At 50.6% G+C, this 19,435-nt stretch overlaps 1 protein-coding gene across 4 annotated transcripts in view; it reads right to left on the bottom strand.

The window, feature by feature from the left end:
* The window catches only part of CERS4 (ceramide synthase 4), a 51,479-nt gene that overhangs the window by 14,612 nt on the left and 17,432 nt on the right, over nt 1–19,435 (bottom strand). For all 4 annotated transcript variants that reach the window (XM_044419083.1, XM_044419084.1, XM_044419086.1 and 1 more), the window contains one exon: nt 6,690–6,863. In XM_044419083.1, the coding sequence (XP_044275018.1) occupies nt 6,690–6,862 (173 nt within the window). In that variant the 5' untranslated portion in view covers nt 6,863. The remainder of the gene's footprint in view (nt 1–6,689; nt 6,864–19,435) is intronic.

The raw sequence follows: 19,435 nt of genomic DNA on the forward strand, positions 1-19,435 counted from the left end.
CATGAGCTAAAGGACGTGCTACTCTGCCCTGGGATAAGGCAATTGACCTTTAACTCAGAATCACAAGGACTAGAATCCTAGTTTATACTTAAAGAAAGGACCACAACTCAGTGGTCCAGCATCTTCATCAGATTCAACAGTTTCAATTAGGGATGTTTGGATATTGTACCTTTTATTCCATCTGCTCCTTGTGGATTGAAAATAAAAGCTGTTGTTTTTGTGTGCTCACTGATGGAATTGGATTGTTGCACAAACATATCTGTATGCCTTTGTGCAAATTCAGAGTTCTGCAAACATATTCCTGAAAGTACCCAGTTCCCCCAATGGCAAAGGCAGGAGGCCAGCTCCATGACCCCGGTTTCCACAGCAAGGAGCAGCACCCAGCAGCCGGGTGGCCAATTCTTTGCTTTCTTTTTTTGGCACAGAACATGGTGTGTCCCTTTTTTGTATTATTGTGATTATTGTGGCCATATTTGTACGTAACTGTCAACCCTCACAGTTGTGATAGCGCAGGGATTTGAAGCCTCAGCTGGAATAATGTCTGGGAGCGGGGACAATGTATCCCCTCATGGGGCAGCAGGTACCAGTCCGGGACAGTTTCCAAGAGGCTGCAAATATACGTTCTGTTCACTTTTCCTGGCATCCCAGAAAGGGAACTCCCAAGAAACCCAATGATGCAAAACAACCCCCTTAGCAGCCAGACCCTCAACTCCCCCCACAACTCCCCCCCTCCATTCCGAGGCACCAGGGGAAATGCAAGTGCCTTCAAGGAAAGGGAATGTCGACAGCTTGACCTTCTTGCTGTCAAGACACTGCATCCCTGTAAAGGGGGTTTTCAGTCTGGGGTAACTTTTTCCCCCTAAACATGGGTTGGATTGTGACTTAAACCCAAGACAGATGGGGCAGGGATGGCACTAGCATTCATGAACAGAGAAACAAGGAAAAAGCAGGTTGTGATGGGCTCTGTTTTTAAACCAAAGAGGCAAACAATTCTCAGAACTCATTTGGGCAGGATATATGTGGGGCATTACACAGGATGGACTACAGCCCCCATCATCCCCAGGCAGTACTGAAGAAGTTTGACATAGTTGCTATTAATACTGCAGACAGCTCAGAAAGCTGGTTATTGGGATGAGTCTAAAGTAAGCTGAGGAGGAGGAGGAGGTTGTGGTGGTGGTGGTGGTGGTGATGATGATGATAGCAGCTACTAAACAAGCCCTGCTGAGTGAAATAGGACTTCCTCTCAGGGAAGGGCAATCCCAGCAACACAATCTGATACATGCAAGAAAATCCACTGAAAGCAGCTAGCCACATTTGCAAAATAGCATCCATGAACAGTAATAGTCTATCTCTGGCCAGCAACTTGCTTGTTTGGGGTTCTCCCACTGGAATATCAGAAAAGAAAAAGATAAGACATGGATGGATGCGAAAGCTGGACAGTGAAGGAAACTGACAAGAAGAAAATGGATGCATTCGATCCATGGTGCTGGAGGAGGGTTTTGTGAATACCCTGGACGGACAGCAAGACAAACAATCCAGATCCAATCCATCCAGAACTTGTATTGAAAGCAACAATGACAAAACTGAGGCTGTTGTTCTTCAGACGCACCATGAGAAGGGAAGACTCCCTGCAGAAGACAATCATGCTGAAGAAAGTCCAAGGCGGAAGAAGAAAAGGAAGGCCAAATAGGAGATGGACTGAGCCATCCAGGAAGTCAAAGTCCTCGTGTCAAACCGTGGAATGCCGATGCCCCAGACGGGACCACTTGGAGGGGCACATTTTGGAGGGGATGCCATAAGTTGGACAAGATGACACATCACAACAACTATGGAGCACCACAGAAACCTAGGATAGTAGGGTCAGAAGGGGCCAAAAGGCCACCAGGTCAACCCTGATGACAGAGTGGAGGACACGGAAGAACCAAGTCAAGCTGGGACAACCCAGATTCAGGCTGGACATCAGGAAAAGCTTCCCCACTGCCAGAGCAATGCAACAGTAGGAATAGCTGCCTGGAGAGGCGGTGGGCTCTCCCATGCTGGAGACACTCAAAAAGAAGCTGGGCAGCCACCTGAGTGGGAGGGTGTACCTTGTGTCCTGCACTGCAGGGGGTTGGACTCGATGGCCTCCATGGCCCCTTCCAACTCTACTATTCTAGTATTCAACCCCTCTGCTAGTGCACCAGTTCACACCATACCACTCAGATTTGAAATCTGTTTCATCAGATGTTCATCACCCCACCCCACGCAGAGGGCTGCCGTTTCTCCTTGAATGCCTCCAGTGTGGGAGAGCACCCCACCTCTCCAGGCAGCTGGTTCCTTTGTTGTTTGTTTTGTTTGTTTTTCGATTTATATCCTGCCTTTTTCCTACAAAGGGCTCAAGGCAGCTTACATCATCTCTCCTCCCCCATCTTATCCCCACAACAACAACCCTGTGAGGTAGGTTGGACTGAGAGTCTGTGACTGGCCCAGAGTCACCCACTTGGCTCCATGGCTGAGCGGGGACTTGAACCCAGATCGTCTGAGTCCCAGTCCCATGCTCTTAACTGACAGTGAAGGAACTTTTCCTGCTGTCTACCCTGAACCTGGAGTGTTGCAGGTTAAGTTTGTTGTTCCATGTTCTACACTCAAGGATGAGTGAGAAGAGGTCTTTTCCTTCCTCTTCATGATGGCCCCTGAGGTACTTGTCAAGTGCTATCATATCCCCTCACAGTCTTCTCTTCTTGAGGTTAAACATGCCTGGTTCCCTCAGCCTCTCGTCATGGGGCTTAGTTCCCAAACCCTGGATCATCCTCGTTGCCCTCCTCTAAGCCCTTCCTAGTTTTTCTGAATCTTGTTAAAACCTGAGTGCCCAAGGGGTGCTAGTGCCCCTCTTGTCCTGGAAGTGATGCTTCTGTTTATGCATCCCAAAATAACACCGGACCTTTTTGCAGCTGCATTGCCTTCCTGGCTCATGTTGAGCTTGTTGTCTACAACAATTCCAAGGTCTTCTTCTTTTTCATTGTTGTTGAGCCAAGTATTCCCCATCTTGTATCAATACATTTGGTTTTTTGCTCCCCCCCCCCAAGTGGTGAACTTGTTACCAGTTGTTGCCTCTCCCCAGCTTGAGAAGGTACCATCAATGAGCACTCTGTGACCAGTTTTGTAGCCAGTTCTGGATCCACCTAACAGCAGGTCTGTCGAGCCCCTTTTTGCTAATTTATCAGGATGTCATGGGACACTTAGTCGAATGCTTTGCTAAAGTCTAGATAAACTATGATGTCCACAGCATTTCTGCTGTCCATTTGGGAGGTTGCCCAGTCAAAAATTGAGATTAGATTAGTTTGGCATGACTTATTCCTAAGAAATCCATGTTGGCTTCGTTCATCACTGCATTTTCTACAAGGCTCTTGTGGACTGATTTTTAAAATAATTTCCTCCAGTATTTTCCCTGGGATTGATGTTAGACCAACTGGTCTATAGTTCCCTGGTCCATCTTTGTCCCTTGTAGATGGGGACAACACCAGCTCTTCTCCAGTCATGTGGCACTTCCCATTTTCCAAAATTTCTCGAAGATGATAAAGAGTTCTTCTGTCAGCACCATTATGACTTTAGGATTTGCTCAGCAGGTCCTGGAGATCTGAACACGGTAAGCTCATCAAGGTGCTCCCTGACCATTTGTCTGTTGATCTGCGGCTGCCACACTGGTCTTTCGCCTTGTACTTCCTCCTCTCTGCAGGTCATATTTTCTCTTGTGGGAGAAGACTGAGCCCAGGCAGGAGTTTAAGCACCTCTGCCTTGTCCTTGTAATCTGTAATCTTTTTGCCATCCATGTCAAGTTGCCATCCACTCCTCTCTTCCTTTGTCTTGGACATAACTAAAGCCAGCTTTTAATTGCTGTTCATAGCAAGCTTCAGTTTATAGCAAGCTATTTCCTCAATATTCCTCTTGGCTGTGCCATTCATTCCCACATGGACAGGAAGGAAGGGGTTCTCGTCAGCGGGTTGTGTGAGTCGCATGCGCCTGTTGGTGCGATCATGGTTCTAGGGAGACGAGCACGCCGGGCACCTCTCCGGGCTGGCTCAGCACACACTGTCCCATCCCTCACTGCAGGGAGCCTCCCATAACAGGCGCCCTTCTCCTCTCGGTGTTGCTGCACTCTGAGGGGGCATTTGTTATGCCGGGTTCATGCCTCAGCAAGCCTGGGGCAGCTCTCTCCTGTTTTGCTGTCCTTCGGTCTGGGCAGCGTATCGTGCTGGGCTGTTCTTCTGCCTGTCAGGGTTTCTCAGTGTATTTCGCCATGTCTCTGCAGCCGGCTGCTCTTGTGCCTCTCCTGCGCGTATCTGGAAGTGGTTTGAGATTTTCACCACGTCCTCCTTTGCAGCGTGTCTTCCATGCCCTCCGCCAGTGATCACTGCTCTTTCCAGGGTGTTTTTGTGTCTTTTGTTGCCCCAAAGAGTACACAGTCTTAGATCGTTCTTGGCCCTCTACTATCTTCCCTGGGTCAGCTGAACGTGGCCAGTCATAGCTTAATTGCCCTCAGCTTGTCCTCTAGGAGGGCAAATTGCCTGCATGTGCTGCCCTGCAGAGCAGGTTGGTGTCAGCGTGTGGCACAAACTCCTTGCAGCCATCACAGCTCACCGGCACCAGGGCCCGCCCTGCCTGACTCTCTGGGTGGACGCTTGCTTTCCCCACAGTCTCTGCTGCAACCTCTGCTCTCCATCCTCCACAGGGCAGCAGAGTAGACACAGAAGAAGCATCTTCAGCCCCACGTTTGTCCTTTGGGATGGCGGTATGTGCAGGAAGCACACCTCTTGTTGTTGTGGCTCAAACAACAGTGGGATTTGCCCAAGAGAGCACGCGGATCATGCAGCCTCACATTGGCCAGTCTCCAACAGGGAGATGAGGGGAAATGCTTCAAGGTTTGCAATGTGAGGCCTCCCCATACCCTGAAATGGGGTCCAAGAAGAGGCGAACTGCCCTGCTGCGTCAGAACGCAGCTGCCAGCCCAGTGTCCCGGGGGAAGCTTGCAAGGAGGCCCAGGCACAACAGGACCATCCTGCTGAAATGCCCCAGTATGCTGCCTCTGATAGCGGAGGCAATTCATTGGCATTACAGCTTGTAGGGGCTCAATTTCCCACAAGGCTCCTGAGTGATGACAGTTTCGAGTAATGAAAGAAAGAAAAATGTGGAAAAGTACAGAACTGGATGATCTGGGAAGGGTTCTTTCAATACGACATCTCCAGCAGAAACACACTGGAGCTGGGTGAGGGAAGTGGAAGGAATCCAAGAGTGGGGGAGAAGCCAACAGCTTTTCACAATTTGGCCTTCCAATTCTGCTTTGTTTGCCGCATGTTGGAATGGACTTGCCATTGCGCAACTCAAGGCAGTCTGTGAGCTCCTCTAAGGCAGGCCAGAGTGTGAGCAACTTTTAAAACATGAAAGAAATGCACACAGCTGACATGGCTTGCTCAAACTATTTGTGCAAGGGGAAGCTGAAAACCCCACCATTCTGGAGTGATTTGCACAACCCACCCTAGAAGTATGTAGTTTCCAGAGACTTCCAATCCCCACAAATAGTAAACATTGAATAATTTGTACACATTGCATATATGTATGCATGTGCAAACTGTGCAAAGCACAGTTTGTCTGAACGGCAAGAGCCCACAGGAAAAACAGAACTCTGCTTGGGAAATCAAAGTGGCAGGAAGTCTTCTGAGCAAAACCAAGTCAGCTTCCCAGCGCCACTGGCCATGCTTCTCTGTCCAGATGGAGGCCAACCTGGAATATCGCCCTAAGCTGATCAAAGGCGCTCCATGCCCCTGTACCTCCAGTAAAAACGCAGGGCCTTGCAGCATCCCCCAACTACAAAGCATCCCGAGTCTTTAGCAAAAGCATCTCTTTCCATTTCCTTCTCCTCCATTTTTAAACACTGTCTCAAATGCAAGCAGTGTGCACATTTTGGTCAATTCCTGTGTGGAGAGTGGTTGGTGTTGGACTAGGCTTGGGACATACTAGGTTCTAATCCCACTTGACCAGAAGCTCACTGGATAATTTTACGCCAGTCACTCCCTCTCAGCCTGACCAGCCTTTCAGGGTTGTTGAGAAGATGAAATAGGCAGTAGGACTATGGGTTCCTCCCAAGAGGAAAAATGGATTTAAATTAGGGATGTGGGAGGAATCTGCCTGGGAGTGGGAATCCATCAGATTCTCTGGGCTTGGCTCCCAGATTCCAGCCCACTTTGCAGCAGGGTCTGAAATCCCGGAGCGTTCGCAAGGTGCTTGCCAGGAATTGAGTCCCGAGGCTCCTCTTCTGTTCCAGCAGCCCAAATGGCAGCTTCACATGGCATGGAAAAGGGATTGTTTGTGGGCATGTGGTGTGGGCCCACAGACTGCTAGCAGTGCCCTCCTCCTGCGCCAGCCACAGAAGTCTCCAATGCTGGAAGCAGGGTCTGCTTGCACCACCTTTTTTCCACGTGCGTGGGGACTTGCTCCGGCTCAGCTACTTTTGCAAGACTGGGCGCTGAGCATGAGAGGATGCTTGTGCATTCTGGAGGAAAAGGTTCCACCAAAGTTAATCCCAAGCTTAATGTAGATGTAACATAATCCTAATGCCAGAACTGAAATTCTGGCTGATCCTTACATAAGATGCAATTGTGTTTGGGGTGGGAAAAAAGATTATTTGGAAATGCTTGCCCTTTCAAAGAGCATACCTTTCAAAGGCAAACCGGAGAGCAATGAGCAGAAGAGCCAATGGCAGGCAGAGTAAGAGGTGTTGGGGCTGCGGGTAGCGGATCTCTTCTGTTTCCTTCATATCCTCCCAGGTGATCCCTGGCGGTAGCCAGAATTTGTGCTGCCATAGCCACTCATTCAATGGAAGCAACATACTAGGTCAGGGAAGGAAAGAGAAAGAGGTAAGATGAGCCAGTCTCAGCAACAAAATAAGTACACAGGTTACTGATCAGCGCAGGATGCATTGGCAAAACACTGGCAGTTGACCAATATACATGACCCATTCCAGACTTTTTAGTGGTCCGTTTTGCTCATGCACACCCGTCCCCCACTTGTGGGGAAAACGCTACACAAGAGAGACTCTTTTCAGCTGGACAGAGGATCATATGTGCAGGAGGACTTTTGGAAAGCTATACCTGTCACACATAAAGTTGCTTAGGGTGAAGGCGTGGACATCTCTAGACAGCAAGTCCTTGTGCCCCCTACACACGGGCCAGGGTATTATGCTGAGGCACATGAAAATCAAATGAATGAAAATCAATCGGCCAGTAAGTGGCCAATCTTCTGGAACGATAAATTTGCAGGCGGGAGGCACCTCTCAGGACCGGGCTTCGCACCAGTACCCTGGTCCGGCACTCTGCCTGCCCCAGCCTTGCAGCACCCCAATCCATGGCGGATGCTGGCACAAGGAGTTGTTTTCTGCTGCAAGTCCTTGGTTTGGCTGGTGCAGCTGCGGGGAAATCACTAGTGCTCTTCCAGGAATGTTTACATTTACTCAGCTCCTTCTGGCAATTTTAATAAAACATAGTGCTTTAAAAATAATAGAGACAGCTGTAATAGATGTAATCTAAACTTGTTCCAGAGAGATGGCTTTTGTTGGCGCTGGGGATTAGCTGTGCACACAGAAGGAGCCTGAAGACAAGGACAGGAGAGTAAAAGGATCCATGCTGACATGAACGAGCTGCTCACACCTTTGTGTTCCTGCTGATTCGGTTTTCTCTTTGCTGTAACACCAGACTGTCAGAAACAGGGTCAGGAATCTGGGGAGGCTCCCTGAAGCGGGAATGGGGACTGGCTCCAGGCAAGGCACAGGTTCCGGTCAGCAGGAGGTCACATCCCCCACAGAGTCCAGCCGGCATGGTCACCAGAGGCAGAGTGGACACAGGGGCCCCAAGTGCCTCTGGCCACCCTCCCTGGCTGGACAAGGAAGGCCTGGCAGGTTACCCATGTTGGGTAACCCCACTGACTGTAAGGGATTGACCATCTTGGAAACAGCATCCAAGCTCCAGCTGGTGCAAATAGTGATGAGATTGTCCACAAGGAGTGGCCAGTGTGCCCATCTTGGGCCAGGACTTTCTTATTTTATGTATTTATTATTATATTGATATGCTGCCAAGTAATCCAAAAGGCTTTCTAGGTAGCATAGAGCAATCAAAACAAAAAACAAAACAAAACATAGAAACATAGAAACAGAGTGAGTCAGAAGGGGCCTCCTGGGCCATCTAGTCTGACCTCCGCACTAGCCAGCTCCGCTCACGACATGCCCACCATGTGGATGTCCAGCCTATCCTTTAACACCCGCACCGATGGGGCCTCAGTGACCTCCCGTGGGAGCCCATTCCACACCCTGGGGGTCCTGACTGGCAGGAAGTGCTTCCTGGCATCCAAATGGAAGCCTGGTTCCCTGAGCTTGGCTCCCTTGGAGCACGTCCTGCCTTCCTCTGCAGGGGAGAACAGGTTTCTATCCACCTCCATGTGACACCCCCTCACATACCTGTATGTTGCCAACAGATCTCCTCTGAGTCTCCTCTTCTCCAGGCTGAAGAGACCCAGTTCCCTCAGTCTCGCCTCATACGGCTTCCCCTGCAAACCGGCCACCAACCTTGTGGCCCTACGAGGAACTGACTCCAACCTGGCTATATCCTTCCTGTAACGAGGGGCCCAGAACTGAGCACAATGCTCCAGTTGCGGGCGCACTAGAGTCGCGTAGAGTGGTAGTAATACCTCTCTCGATCTAGAAGCCACACTTCTGGCTCATGTTCAGCCTTCAGTCAACCAGCACCCCGAGGTCCCTTTCACAAGTGCTGCTCTCCAGCCACTTGTCACCTAACCTGTTCTTATGACTCCCATTCCTATGTCCCAAGTGCAAGACCTGGCACTTATCCACATTGAATGCCATCCTGTTGTCTCCTGCCCACTTCCATAGTCTGTCCAGATCCTTTTGTATCTGGACTACCTGCTCCTTAGTTGTGACCACTGCCCCGGTTTTAGTGTCGTCTGCGAATTTGATCAGCAGACTGTTCACCCCTTCTTCCATGTCGTTAATGAAAAGATTAAACAGGGTCCAGTGCCCTGAGGAGCCCCTCGATTTCAAGGGGGGCTACTCTAATCTGTTCCCCAAAGTCCCCAGCCTCATCTAATCTCCTATGCGGATCTCCCTCGTCCTGCTTTGGGGAGAAGACAGAGGCAAAATAGTCATTTAGCATCTGTGCCTGTTCCCTCGTATCAGTCACTGGATCTCCTTCCTCCTTATTTAGTGGTCCCACTACTTGTCTCCCCTTCCTCTTCCTATTTACATGCTGAAAGAAGCCCTTTTTGTTGCTCTTGATATTCTTGGCAAGTCTCAGCTCGTAATCAGCCTTAGCTTTGCGAGGAATCCTTCTGCAGTGGGCCTCCTCCCCCCGGTATACCCTTTTGTCTATTTGCCCCAGTACCCATTTCCTACGGAGGTTCCTCTTTCTTCTAATCCCACTAACCACCTCCTTTCGCATCCATGGCGGCCTCTCCTCCGCCTCCCCACCTTACTGACTAGAGGTATCGTCAAGGCTTGCGCCTCCAAAACCTCCCTTTTGAGTGTCAACCACCTCTCCTCAACTCCTTTGCCTTCCAGTAACCCATCCCAAGAGACTTTCCCCAGTCTGGCCTTCAGTTGGCCAAAGTTGGCCCTCTTGAAGTCCCAGCTTCTAGTGCTCGACCTGCTGCACATCCCCAGTCCCCTGATCTCAAAGCAAAGGATGGAGTGATCACTCGCATCCAGAGCTCCCCTAATCTGAACTTCATCTATCAGCTCCTCCCTATTGGTCAAGACCAAGTCAAGGATGTTTCCCCCCTCGTTGCCTCTCAGACCCTCTGGGTGAAAAACCCTCCCTCTATAGGAAGTGACATGACCTGGCTGTCACCGCCGTGTGAGTCTCCCAAGCAAAACAAAACACACCATGATCTTTAAAATCACAAAATACAAAAATCAATACAATTGATTCAATCCATCAATTAAAAATGTAAGTAGCAATTATAATTTAACAGTGATCATTATAAATCATGTGGAGAGTAGAGAACAACTGTGAATAATCTATTAAATCCTTTAAAGATAATAAAAGCATCTTAAAATTGTTAAAATGGGTGGAGAAATGTTTTTGCCTGGTGCTGAATGAAAGCTAAGAGGGTGTCAGACAAACTCTGGAGAGCCTCCTCCACAGGTGGGGATAGACACTGAGAAGGTCCTTCTCCTATTTGCCATCCCTCTCACCTCCTTGAGGGTTGGCTCCTTTAGAAGGAGACCTTAATGGGCAGGTAGGTATATCTTCCACCCGTACTGGCCACCACTCCATTTCCAAATGCTGCTGGTTCCAAATGTCGCCGGCAACATCCAGAACCTGGACAGCTGGGGTCCAGGCTTCCTGATGATCGCCCCCCCCCCACCCCCATATCTACAGAGACCCAGACCCCACGGCCATCTGCCGTAGTCATTCTCTGCCGAGCCTGGTGAGCCGGGCATCTCCTGAGAGAAGGGCCAGCCATCCCAGTGTGGGGGGGCAGCCGGTTGTGAAGCCGGCGTCATGCCTGCTGCGTGCTTGGTGGAGGCCCTCTTCTTACAAGGCCATGCAATTTTTGTCTGCTTTCTGCAATTTAAGTTTTCTGCTGCTTTCCATGTGTGTTGCACTGGCTTGCCCGGCTGCTACTCTTTATTCTGCTTTTGTTTTTCCCTGGATGCGGCAATCTTAAACTCTAACATGGCAAGACTGCTGTGAAGCACCAGGCAGCTCTGCTGCCTTGGAGGTACTGAAGCGCCATGCTAGAAACAGCGCAGTGCCTCCCTCCTTTGAACTGCACAGACGACACTCTGGCCCAGCCCAGGCGAGCTGTGCCCTGAGCCGCTCCAGCATTTGTCCTCGAGCAGTTCCTCTGCACAACGCTCCGTCCTGTGGGAACGTGGTGCCAGCGCTTTGGCAACCGGTGGCGGGGGGCTGTGGCAACGAGCCCTAATTGCTAGTTCCACACACCCACAGGCGCTGGGGCACAGACGCGGCAGGAAAAGGAGCAGGAGCCAAGCCAGGATGGGCGAGAAACAGGGCCCCCAGGCAGCGGCGGCCTTCCCCAAGCTGGTGCCCACCAGCTGTTGCAAAAAATCATTCCAACAGTCCTGATGACCAGCCAGGCTGGCCAGAGCCTGCTTGCAGCGAAGCCCAGGCCTGAATGCAGTGGTGTTGCTTGGCCGTTTTAGGCTCCTGCACATTATCCCTACACCTTTCTTCCTCTTGCAAAGAACCTACAAGGTTCTTCTCTCCATTTCATCCTTCCAACAACCGCCCTGTGAGGGAGGATAGGCTGAGCATCCATGGCAGTCCAGCGTCACCCAGGGAGCTTCCTGGCTGACCAGGGACCCAGACCCAGCTCTGCTGAGCCCCTGTCCAGAACTTGCATTTTTCCCCACCCACTACATGACCCACAGCTGCTTTTCCTTTCTGAATGCTCAGAGGTCTGCCAACCCAGACAAGACATTCTCTAAGCATGTGCAGATGTCAGCTCACTAAAGTCCCGGCTCATGAGCACAGAAAGAAAAGTGAGTTTGCTTCTGCTGCCATGATGCCTCATCTTCTGCCCCTCTCTGGGGAGGAGGGGGCTTGGACAGTGGGGCCAGGGGTCCTGGCCCTGGGGCCCAGCTTGCTGACCACTGCCATCTGGAGGTCAGCCGACTGACAAATCCTGCTACAAGCAGAGCTATTAAAGCCAATTTGCTGAGCAGCTTCAAGTGGATGTTGCTAGGAGTGACTTTAGCCATAAATAGAAATGAGGCTTTAATGGGATTAAAAGGAACACTGGAGAGAAAGGGTAAAAGGATCTGGAGGAACAGCACTTCTCTCGAGAAGCCCTGTCCACCCCTGTAATCGCTAGGTGGATTCTCTAATGGGAAGCATCCTAGGCTGGGGTTTAAATCAGCCATTTATGCAGAACCATGAGGCCTAGAATCTTGTTTAACTGTTTCAAGGAAAAGATGAATAAGCCCCATTTTGCATGCTGAAGCTCCCCTGTTCAATTCTGGCTTCTCCCAGGTAGCTGCATCCAGGGACACCTGTTGAATATTTAGCAACCTTTCAAGAACAAAAGCCTTCCGGGGCACCGTCAGCGCACTCCCACAGACGATTATGAAACGCACTCCTCAAATAGGTTTTTAATCAGGCCAAAGCAGGACCATGATTGGCTGTTTCTTCCATTTGTTTTTTTGTAGCTATCTTGGTTTGATATTGTGCATAATCTTGTACTTCCATCTTGGGAAACCTGCTTCACTAGGCAGGCTTTGGCTTGAGGTACAGAGGGAAGGCAAACGGAGAATGTAAGAACAAGCAACAAGGCATGAGGAAAGACCACCATGATAAAAACAGCAGGAGAGAATGACGTTGATACAACAGATCCAGAAAGCACTCTAAAAATATTCAAGGCTGAAAGCCTTGGAGAATAAAGTAGCCTTCCTCTGCCTACTAGAAGACAGACCCTAGGCAATCCCCATTGCACAGATGGGGTGCCACCACTAGAAAGACCTTATCAGGGGCTGGCCAGGTGCATCTGGAAAGAGACGCACCGTTCAGGCTAACACCTGCACTTGGGATTTGGCCTGGGAAAGGACTTGTGGGCAATGCAATCACAAAGCCGCGTCATCAACTGATTGTTGTGAACAATGTTGTTGCCCTGTTGAACCTCCAAACCTCCAAATCCTGTGAAGTGTGAGTTCCCCTTTACTCAACACTGGCCAGGCCTCATCTGGAGTCCTGTGCCCAGTTCTGGGCCCCACAGTTTAAGAACAATGCAGACAAGCTGGAAAGGGTTCGGAGGAGAGCAACAAGGATGTTCCGGGGACAGGAAACAAAGCCCTGTGAGGAGGGATTGAGAGAGCTGGGCATGTTCAGCCTTGAGGATATGATAACACTCTACAAGTACTTGGAAGGCTGTCACAAAGAGGAAGGATAAGAGCTCTTCTTGATCACCCCAGCATGCCGGACAGGGAATGCAGGACTTAAATTAAGGGAACACAGATTCCAGCTGGATAACAGGAAAAACCGTCTGACTGGTAGAACAATAATGGAATAATGGAACCCATGACCCAGGGAGGTGGTGGGCTCTCCCGCACTGGAAGCATTCAGGATGCTACTGGACAGCCCTCTGGAACGCCGGCCACAACAGGAACCAAGCTTGGTCAGATCCAGATAAACATGGGCCCTCTTAGGCAGGGCTTCTACCAAAGGTGCCTCCAGCATAAGTCAAACCTGGCCTTCCAGTGACAGCACCATTTGGTCAGGTCGCAGGAGAAAAAGCTTGTCCCAAAGCCAGCTCTTTCCCACCAACCAACAGCCCTGCTTATGTGTGCTGGTTTTAAACAAACAGCATGAATGCAGACGTATCATATGCGTCCACGTACTGATGTGGCCGTTGACTTTGGCTCTTGCTCCTGGTATTTCCAGTTTTGGGATACAATCGGACCTGTCTCTTCTGACACAGTCCTGGCAGGGGAGTTCAGGCACCGCATCTCCAGATAAGACAAAGGTGCCATTTTGCTCAAGAGAAAGCTGCTAACCCCGTGGCTCATGCCAGAGTCACTGCCGTGCATGCAAGCTTCTTCCAAACTTGAGAAATTTGGGGCGGGATTGCACAGCTTTCCCTGTAACACCTTTGCAATCCAAAAATGAAAACCCCTTGCTTCCTTCAGGGATCGGGGATGACTCCACAACCAAACGTTGGCCTCCCTAGCTTGGAAAGGATCCCGTTTCGGCAGATTTCGATGTGTTGAGTCACTGGGCTGGGGCTTCCCTAAATTTCCTGCTTTCCTTTGGAATGCTGGTTGTGCCCAAGTCCATGCGCAAAGGAGTTTCTTCTGCCTCTTCCCCTTAGCTGTCAGGTTATGGTCCTTTGGCAAGCCGGCAGTGAGCAGGGGACACCTGCTGCTCCCTTGGGGAAAGCCTACTGTAATATGAAAGCCTCTTGCATTTTGGTCTCCTGGAACTGTACAAGGCCTGTGTCTTGTTTTCTATGTCGTAACAGGAAAAGTGCTCCTCAGATGTTTCCTGACACAAGAACTGCCAATAAACTCTTCAACAACTTCCAATCAAATTTCAATCCAATCATATTTTGAGCTCTCTTCCATAAATATATATCGTGGGGAGAGGGTGGAATTGGGCACTAACAACCTGGCCTGTGTACATGTTTGATTCAGAGATGAGGCAGTTCAAGCTCTCCATTACAAAGGATTCTGCCCTGACAACCTTGAATTTAAATATCTAGACCAAGATTCTAGACCTCATGGCTGCAAAACTGTGATTGGATACATACTATGGGAAAATGCAGAAAGTTTGAGTGGTAGCTGATGCTATCTGGACTTTCCATTAAGGAGGCAGAGCTGAAGGCTTACCTGAGGGCACATGCAGTGCTTTAAATCAAGCAGGTGTGTTGGATTGCAACTCCCATCTCGCCCAACCAGAGTGGTCATTCTTGCTACTTCCCTCCTGCTTCCTTTGGGCTCCCAACAGGCCAGCACACTCCCACATCCTAAAGAGTAGCAGATGATCTGGAGATCGCTGATCTAGGTGTATTGGACTACAACCCCCATAAGCCTCAACTCTGACAGAAGCTTTAACCCCTGATTAGAACCAGAAAGACCTGGTTCAGATCACTCCACTACCCATTATCCATGAAACCCTCTGGGACATTTTGGACCAGTCACCATTTTTCTCAGCCTAACCTACCTCGCCGGGTTGTGCAAATCAGCCACTCCACACTTGCTCTCTTAAACTCCCCAGACAAAAAATGAGGTAGAAATGTTAAGAAATAGTACTTAAAAGCCAAGAGCTGCAGCCCCTGGGGACGCATCCAGCAGGACGCTTTTCCTTTGCAAGCCCCACGGGGATAATGGGAGCTGTAAAGGTGTTCATAAGATCCTTTCCCCAAATCCTTCAGGGACGGAGTGACGCAATTTAATTTCTTAAACTGAGAAGCTGCCTTTGGATATGGATGGTGCTGCGGAGCTTCCACTGAGGATCTCTTCTTGCTTCTATAGACTAAAGCAAGGCAGAGAGGGTGGTGGGTGGGTGTGACAACCAATAAAGAGAGGGGGTCTTATTTTCTTTGGCCCCTTCCCGCTTCCTATGCCACCTTCCTGATCCAAATCTTTTGGGGAAACCACTTTGAGATGGAGCAGGCAGCACAAAGGGGAAGAGTTGAGCCCCCACGCCTTCACCTCTGATGTAAATATGGGGTTGGGGGAGCAGGTCAGTATTACCCTTAAAAAATGGACTGCACAAGATCACAACTCTATTAAGGCAGCTGTCTTACTCGAAGATGCTGGGGACCAAGCCCAGGACTTTCTGCAGGCAAGGCTGGGCCTCTGATTGGCCTGTATCCCTGAGTTCTGGTCCTTCCACTGACACAGAAGATTCTAGTCCTCGTGGTTCCCAGTCAAGGACTGATTTTCAAGGGGAACATAGGAAGCTACCTTGTATTAAGACAAACTATTGGCCCATTTAAACCATCTACATGACCTGACCAAAAATCTCCAGTACTTCCAGGTTCCTTTTTGATGCTTCTCTATGCAAGGAATTGAACCTGCAGCTTCTGTGGGAAGAGCATTAAGGGTAACCCTCAGTGGCAAGCACCCAACAGAATCTAGCCCAGCTGCCAAAAGGAGAAAGTCTTGTGGACTAGAAGCTTTTGTGGACTAGAGTCCCCTTGGTTTGATAGAGCTCATGGCAGAGATAAGAATGTTTCTGCCTAAAGGAGAAATCAGGGCCCCAGTTCCTCAGATGGCGAACTTAGGCAGTGCGCACTGGTGGGACCGGAGCTCAGAGGGGAAGGAAGCTGCTCTCCCAGGGGAATTCCTTGGGTCCAGCAACAACCACACATCATATACTTTAGTGTATTTTCTGCTAACATGTGTACCTCTTTACAATTGCATTTGTGTACCATTCTGCAAAGCTGGAGGGAAAAAGACCCACCTGCAGCCTACAGAGTCCATACAACCCCAAAGAGGAGGTTCCACTGTGGAACGTGCAGGTGCTAGTTTGTCAAAACCCAAAGTCATTCCATTCATTTCCAGATTCCCTGGCATCCCAAGCAAAGGTCTTCTGCAACCTTTTGATGCAGCTGGGTTGTCCTGGTTCTGTGCACATTCCCCAGAATGGTGTCTAGGGTGCTGTGGAGAGGGGCAGGGGGCCACAGACCACTGGGTTCGTGGCGATGTGGGTTGCCTTTCCAGCACCTGCATGTCAATCGAGAACTGATGTCCTGAGCAGTGGAAGCCTGTGAGGGGAGGGGCACCGAAGGGAAATGGCACTGTTGGAAGCATGCCCATGGGAAGCATGGGCCACAGAGAGAACAAGAGGAGCCCAGAGGACGGGCAGAGTGCCAGTCCCTTCCTCCCCTTCCCCACTCTGCATTCTGCCCTTGTCCATGCCCGTGCCGCTGGCTGGGAGACAAAGGAAGCAGTGGAATGGGAAATGCTGTGGGCCAACCAAGCTGCCCCTCCACCCAGCGAGGCTGGGGGCACCACACGGTGCATAAAAGATTTGGGCCCAACTGCTGGCATGAGGTCTGCACATGCTCTGCTCATACCTCCCGTGAGGCACGCAGCTTGAAAGAGCTCTGAGGATTGGACGGAAAGCCTCCGAAGGGCTTCATTTTTCATCTGAATTGTTTCCAGTGGAACCAAATGAGTCCGTTCACTGCCACGTGTTCACTGCCACCAGTCCGTTCACTACCATGGATCCTCACAAAGAAACGGGGCAGGGGGGTGTTTTTCCTTCCTCCCCTAAGTGTAAGAACCTGAGGGGAGCCCTCAGGCTGAGGGCCTGTCCAGTCCATCACTCTCCCGGCAGAGACACTGGTAGGCTGCCCACACATGGGAAAACAGGAGGATCCACAGGTCCCTCCTGCTCATATTCCCCAGCCAGTGGGGCACGTTGGCCCATTGCCTCCCATTGATGCTGGAGGTAGCCAAGAGCCACTGGGGCCAGTAACCAAGCACAGCCTCATCCTTAGGCATGTCGTGAGCGGAGCTGGCTGGAGCCGGGAGTCAGACTAGATGGCTTGGGAGACCCTTCTGACTCACCCTGTTTCTATGTTTCCTTTCCGGATCTGTCTGATCTGCTTTTAATGCTGACCGAATGGGTGTGAAAGGGAATGTAGAAGAAAGGCAGTGTAGAAGGATGCCCTTAGCAGCTATTCAGAGGAAAAGAAACACACCTTCCCTTTGGTGCCAACAGACATGGAAGCAAAAATCCAGGGAAGCAGAACAAGGACTCAGGGCCCCAACCCACCCTTGGCCACGCCACTGGGTCTGGCCTCGCATTTCTGACAGTGGCAGAGAAGGTGGTTCTGGCAGATCCCCAACCCAAGACCCCCAAGTTGGTTCTTTGACCCAGTCAAAGCAATTCCACATTGCTGAGGGGACTCGATAGCCACGCTGTGGTGCCCTGGCCACGTGTGGGGGCCGGGGAGCCGGACAGAGAGAGACGCTAGCAACGGCTTCTGGGTATCTGGGCTGCAAAGACAGCCTCATGGGGGGGTGGCTGGGGGTGTTGTGGGTTATCTGAGAAGGATGGCTTAATTTGGAGTCCTGCCTGGAGCAGGGGCGCCCTCTGGCCCCCTCCAGCACCACATTATGGATTCTACTTACACAGGACTGCTTGTCTGGTTCCTCAGGGAAGGGTGTTTGGGCTTGCATTTGGCTGCTTGCTACCACCCCTGTTGCTTCTTCCAGTGCTCCTGTTACTGTGTTTATACCCCACTTTTTTCCCTCCTGCAAAGAACCCAAGGTGGCTTTCATATTCCATTTTGTCTTCACAACAACTACCCTGTGAGGTAGGTTTGGCTGGAGTCTATGATGTGCTCAAAGCCCTCCAGGGTACTTCATGGCCAAGAGGAAACTCAAACCGGTCTCCTGTCTCCCAGGCCAACTCCGTCTCCACTACACCTAAGCATCTGGTTTCCCCACAATGGCATATACTGGCTTCTATGTCGCTAGTCCTCTGTGAGTTTCCTCCTTCGGAAAAATCCATCATGAGTGCCTGGTGGGGCTGCAGCCTGCAGTCAACCAGCCACTTCTCCCACTCCAGGAATCCCTGTTCTGCAACACGTGGGCTGCCTCTCCAGACGTAAAGAGAGTCTTGAGCCACTGTGGCCAACAGCCAGCTAGCCACTTTCCAAGGAACAGCAGCCCCATTGCTGAATGCTCACAGAATGACACTTCTCCAGCACAGCTGGAAAGATCAAGAATATTCTGTGCCCCAACACAAAGCTCAGTGAAACTGCCGGGGAGCAAAACCCTGTGTTTGCACACAGACTGTGCAAGCAGCAGCAAAGGATGATCATGCAAATGTGAATGTATTTCATTAGGATTCCTTGCAAAACCCAACTTTCACATCCATTCCCTGAAAACAGAGCTGACTGCAGGGCCAGATGGCAGGGGCCTGGCGTTGCTGGGTTGCTGGGTCCCCCGGGCCATGTGGAGACAAAAGCCCTTTGCTTGCGGCCTGGGCGGATTGCCGCAGGCTCTGGCTTGGTAAAGGTCAAATCTGCATACTACAACAATGTGTTGAAAGCGCAGCGCCTTCCAGGGCTGTGGGCCTGTGGGCCAGACTCGTTTCAGCCTGGAGGTCACTTTCACACACTGGATTCTGGATCTGAGTTGCATGCTATGTCAGGCGCATGCGTGGTCCACACTGACACCCCACTTCAAAACTGCATGCGTCACCCGGCAAACATTTGCTCAAACATGGGTCCTACTGAGCTCAGTGGGGCTGACCCTCGGAGCAGTGGGTATGGTCTCTGTCCCTACCAGTCATCACTGCCAATCAAAATTCAGACCTCATCATGGGTAGGAAGGAAACAGAACAAAAATTCCCAGGTCTTGTCTATGAGATCCGGCTGCTGTAGCCAAGAAGCATTCTGCCTGCACCCGTGCTAGTGCACACGTGAGTACCTAGATTCTCAAAAACTGAGACGTGCTACACCTGGCTAGGCTTTCCCAACCCCGAGCTTGCCGGTTTCCAGGGGTGGCGGGACAGCAGACCGAAGAAATAGCCCGGACTGAAAAGGAAGTGGCAGCCAGTGAGGCATGATGGGTCCAGTGGTTCAGGTGGAGTCTGGAACGGGGAGGCCCAGGATCTGGTCCCCTCTGACCGTGAAACGACTGGCTGACTTTGCCCCATACTCTCAGCCACACCTACTGACCTCACAGGGTTGTTGTGAAAACCAGCAGGATGAAATAGTTGAAGTGCCACACTGGGTCTTGGGAGCCTAGATTTCTGGCCCCTGTTGGGCCTGGCACTGTAAGCTGAGACGGGCGTTTCAGTTTTTCTCAGTTTCTCATTCTCCTAATCCTAAATTCTGTACATCCCAAATTTTAACAATTTTCTCAGTATTAAATTTGGTTCTGCTAAAGCTTAGAAGTTATTTAAGTTGACTT

The sequence above is a fragment of the Varanus komodoensis genome, unplaced genomic scaffold (assembly GCF_004798865.1).
Source record: "Varanus komodoensis strain SLA01 unplaced genomic scaffold, ASM479886v1 scaffold99, whole genome shotgun sequence".
Classification (NCBI taxonomy): domain Eukaryota; kingdom Metazoa; phylum Chordata; class Lepidosauria; order Squamata; family Varanidae; genus Varanus; species Varanus komodoensis.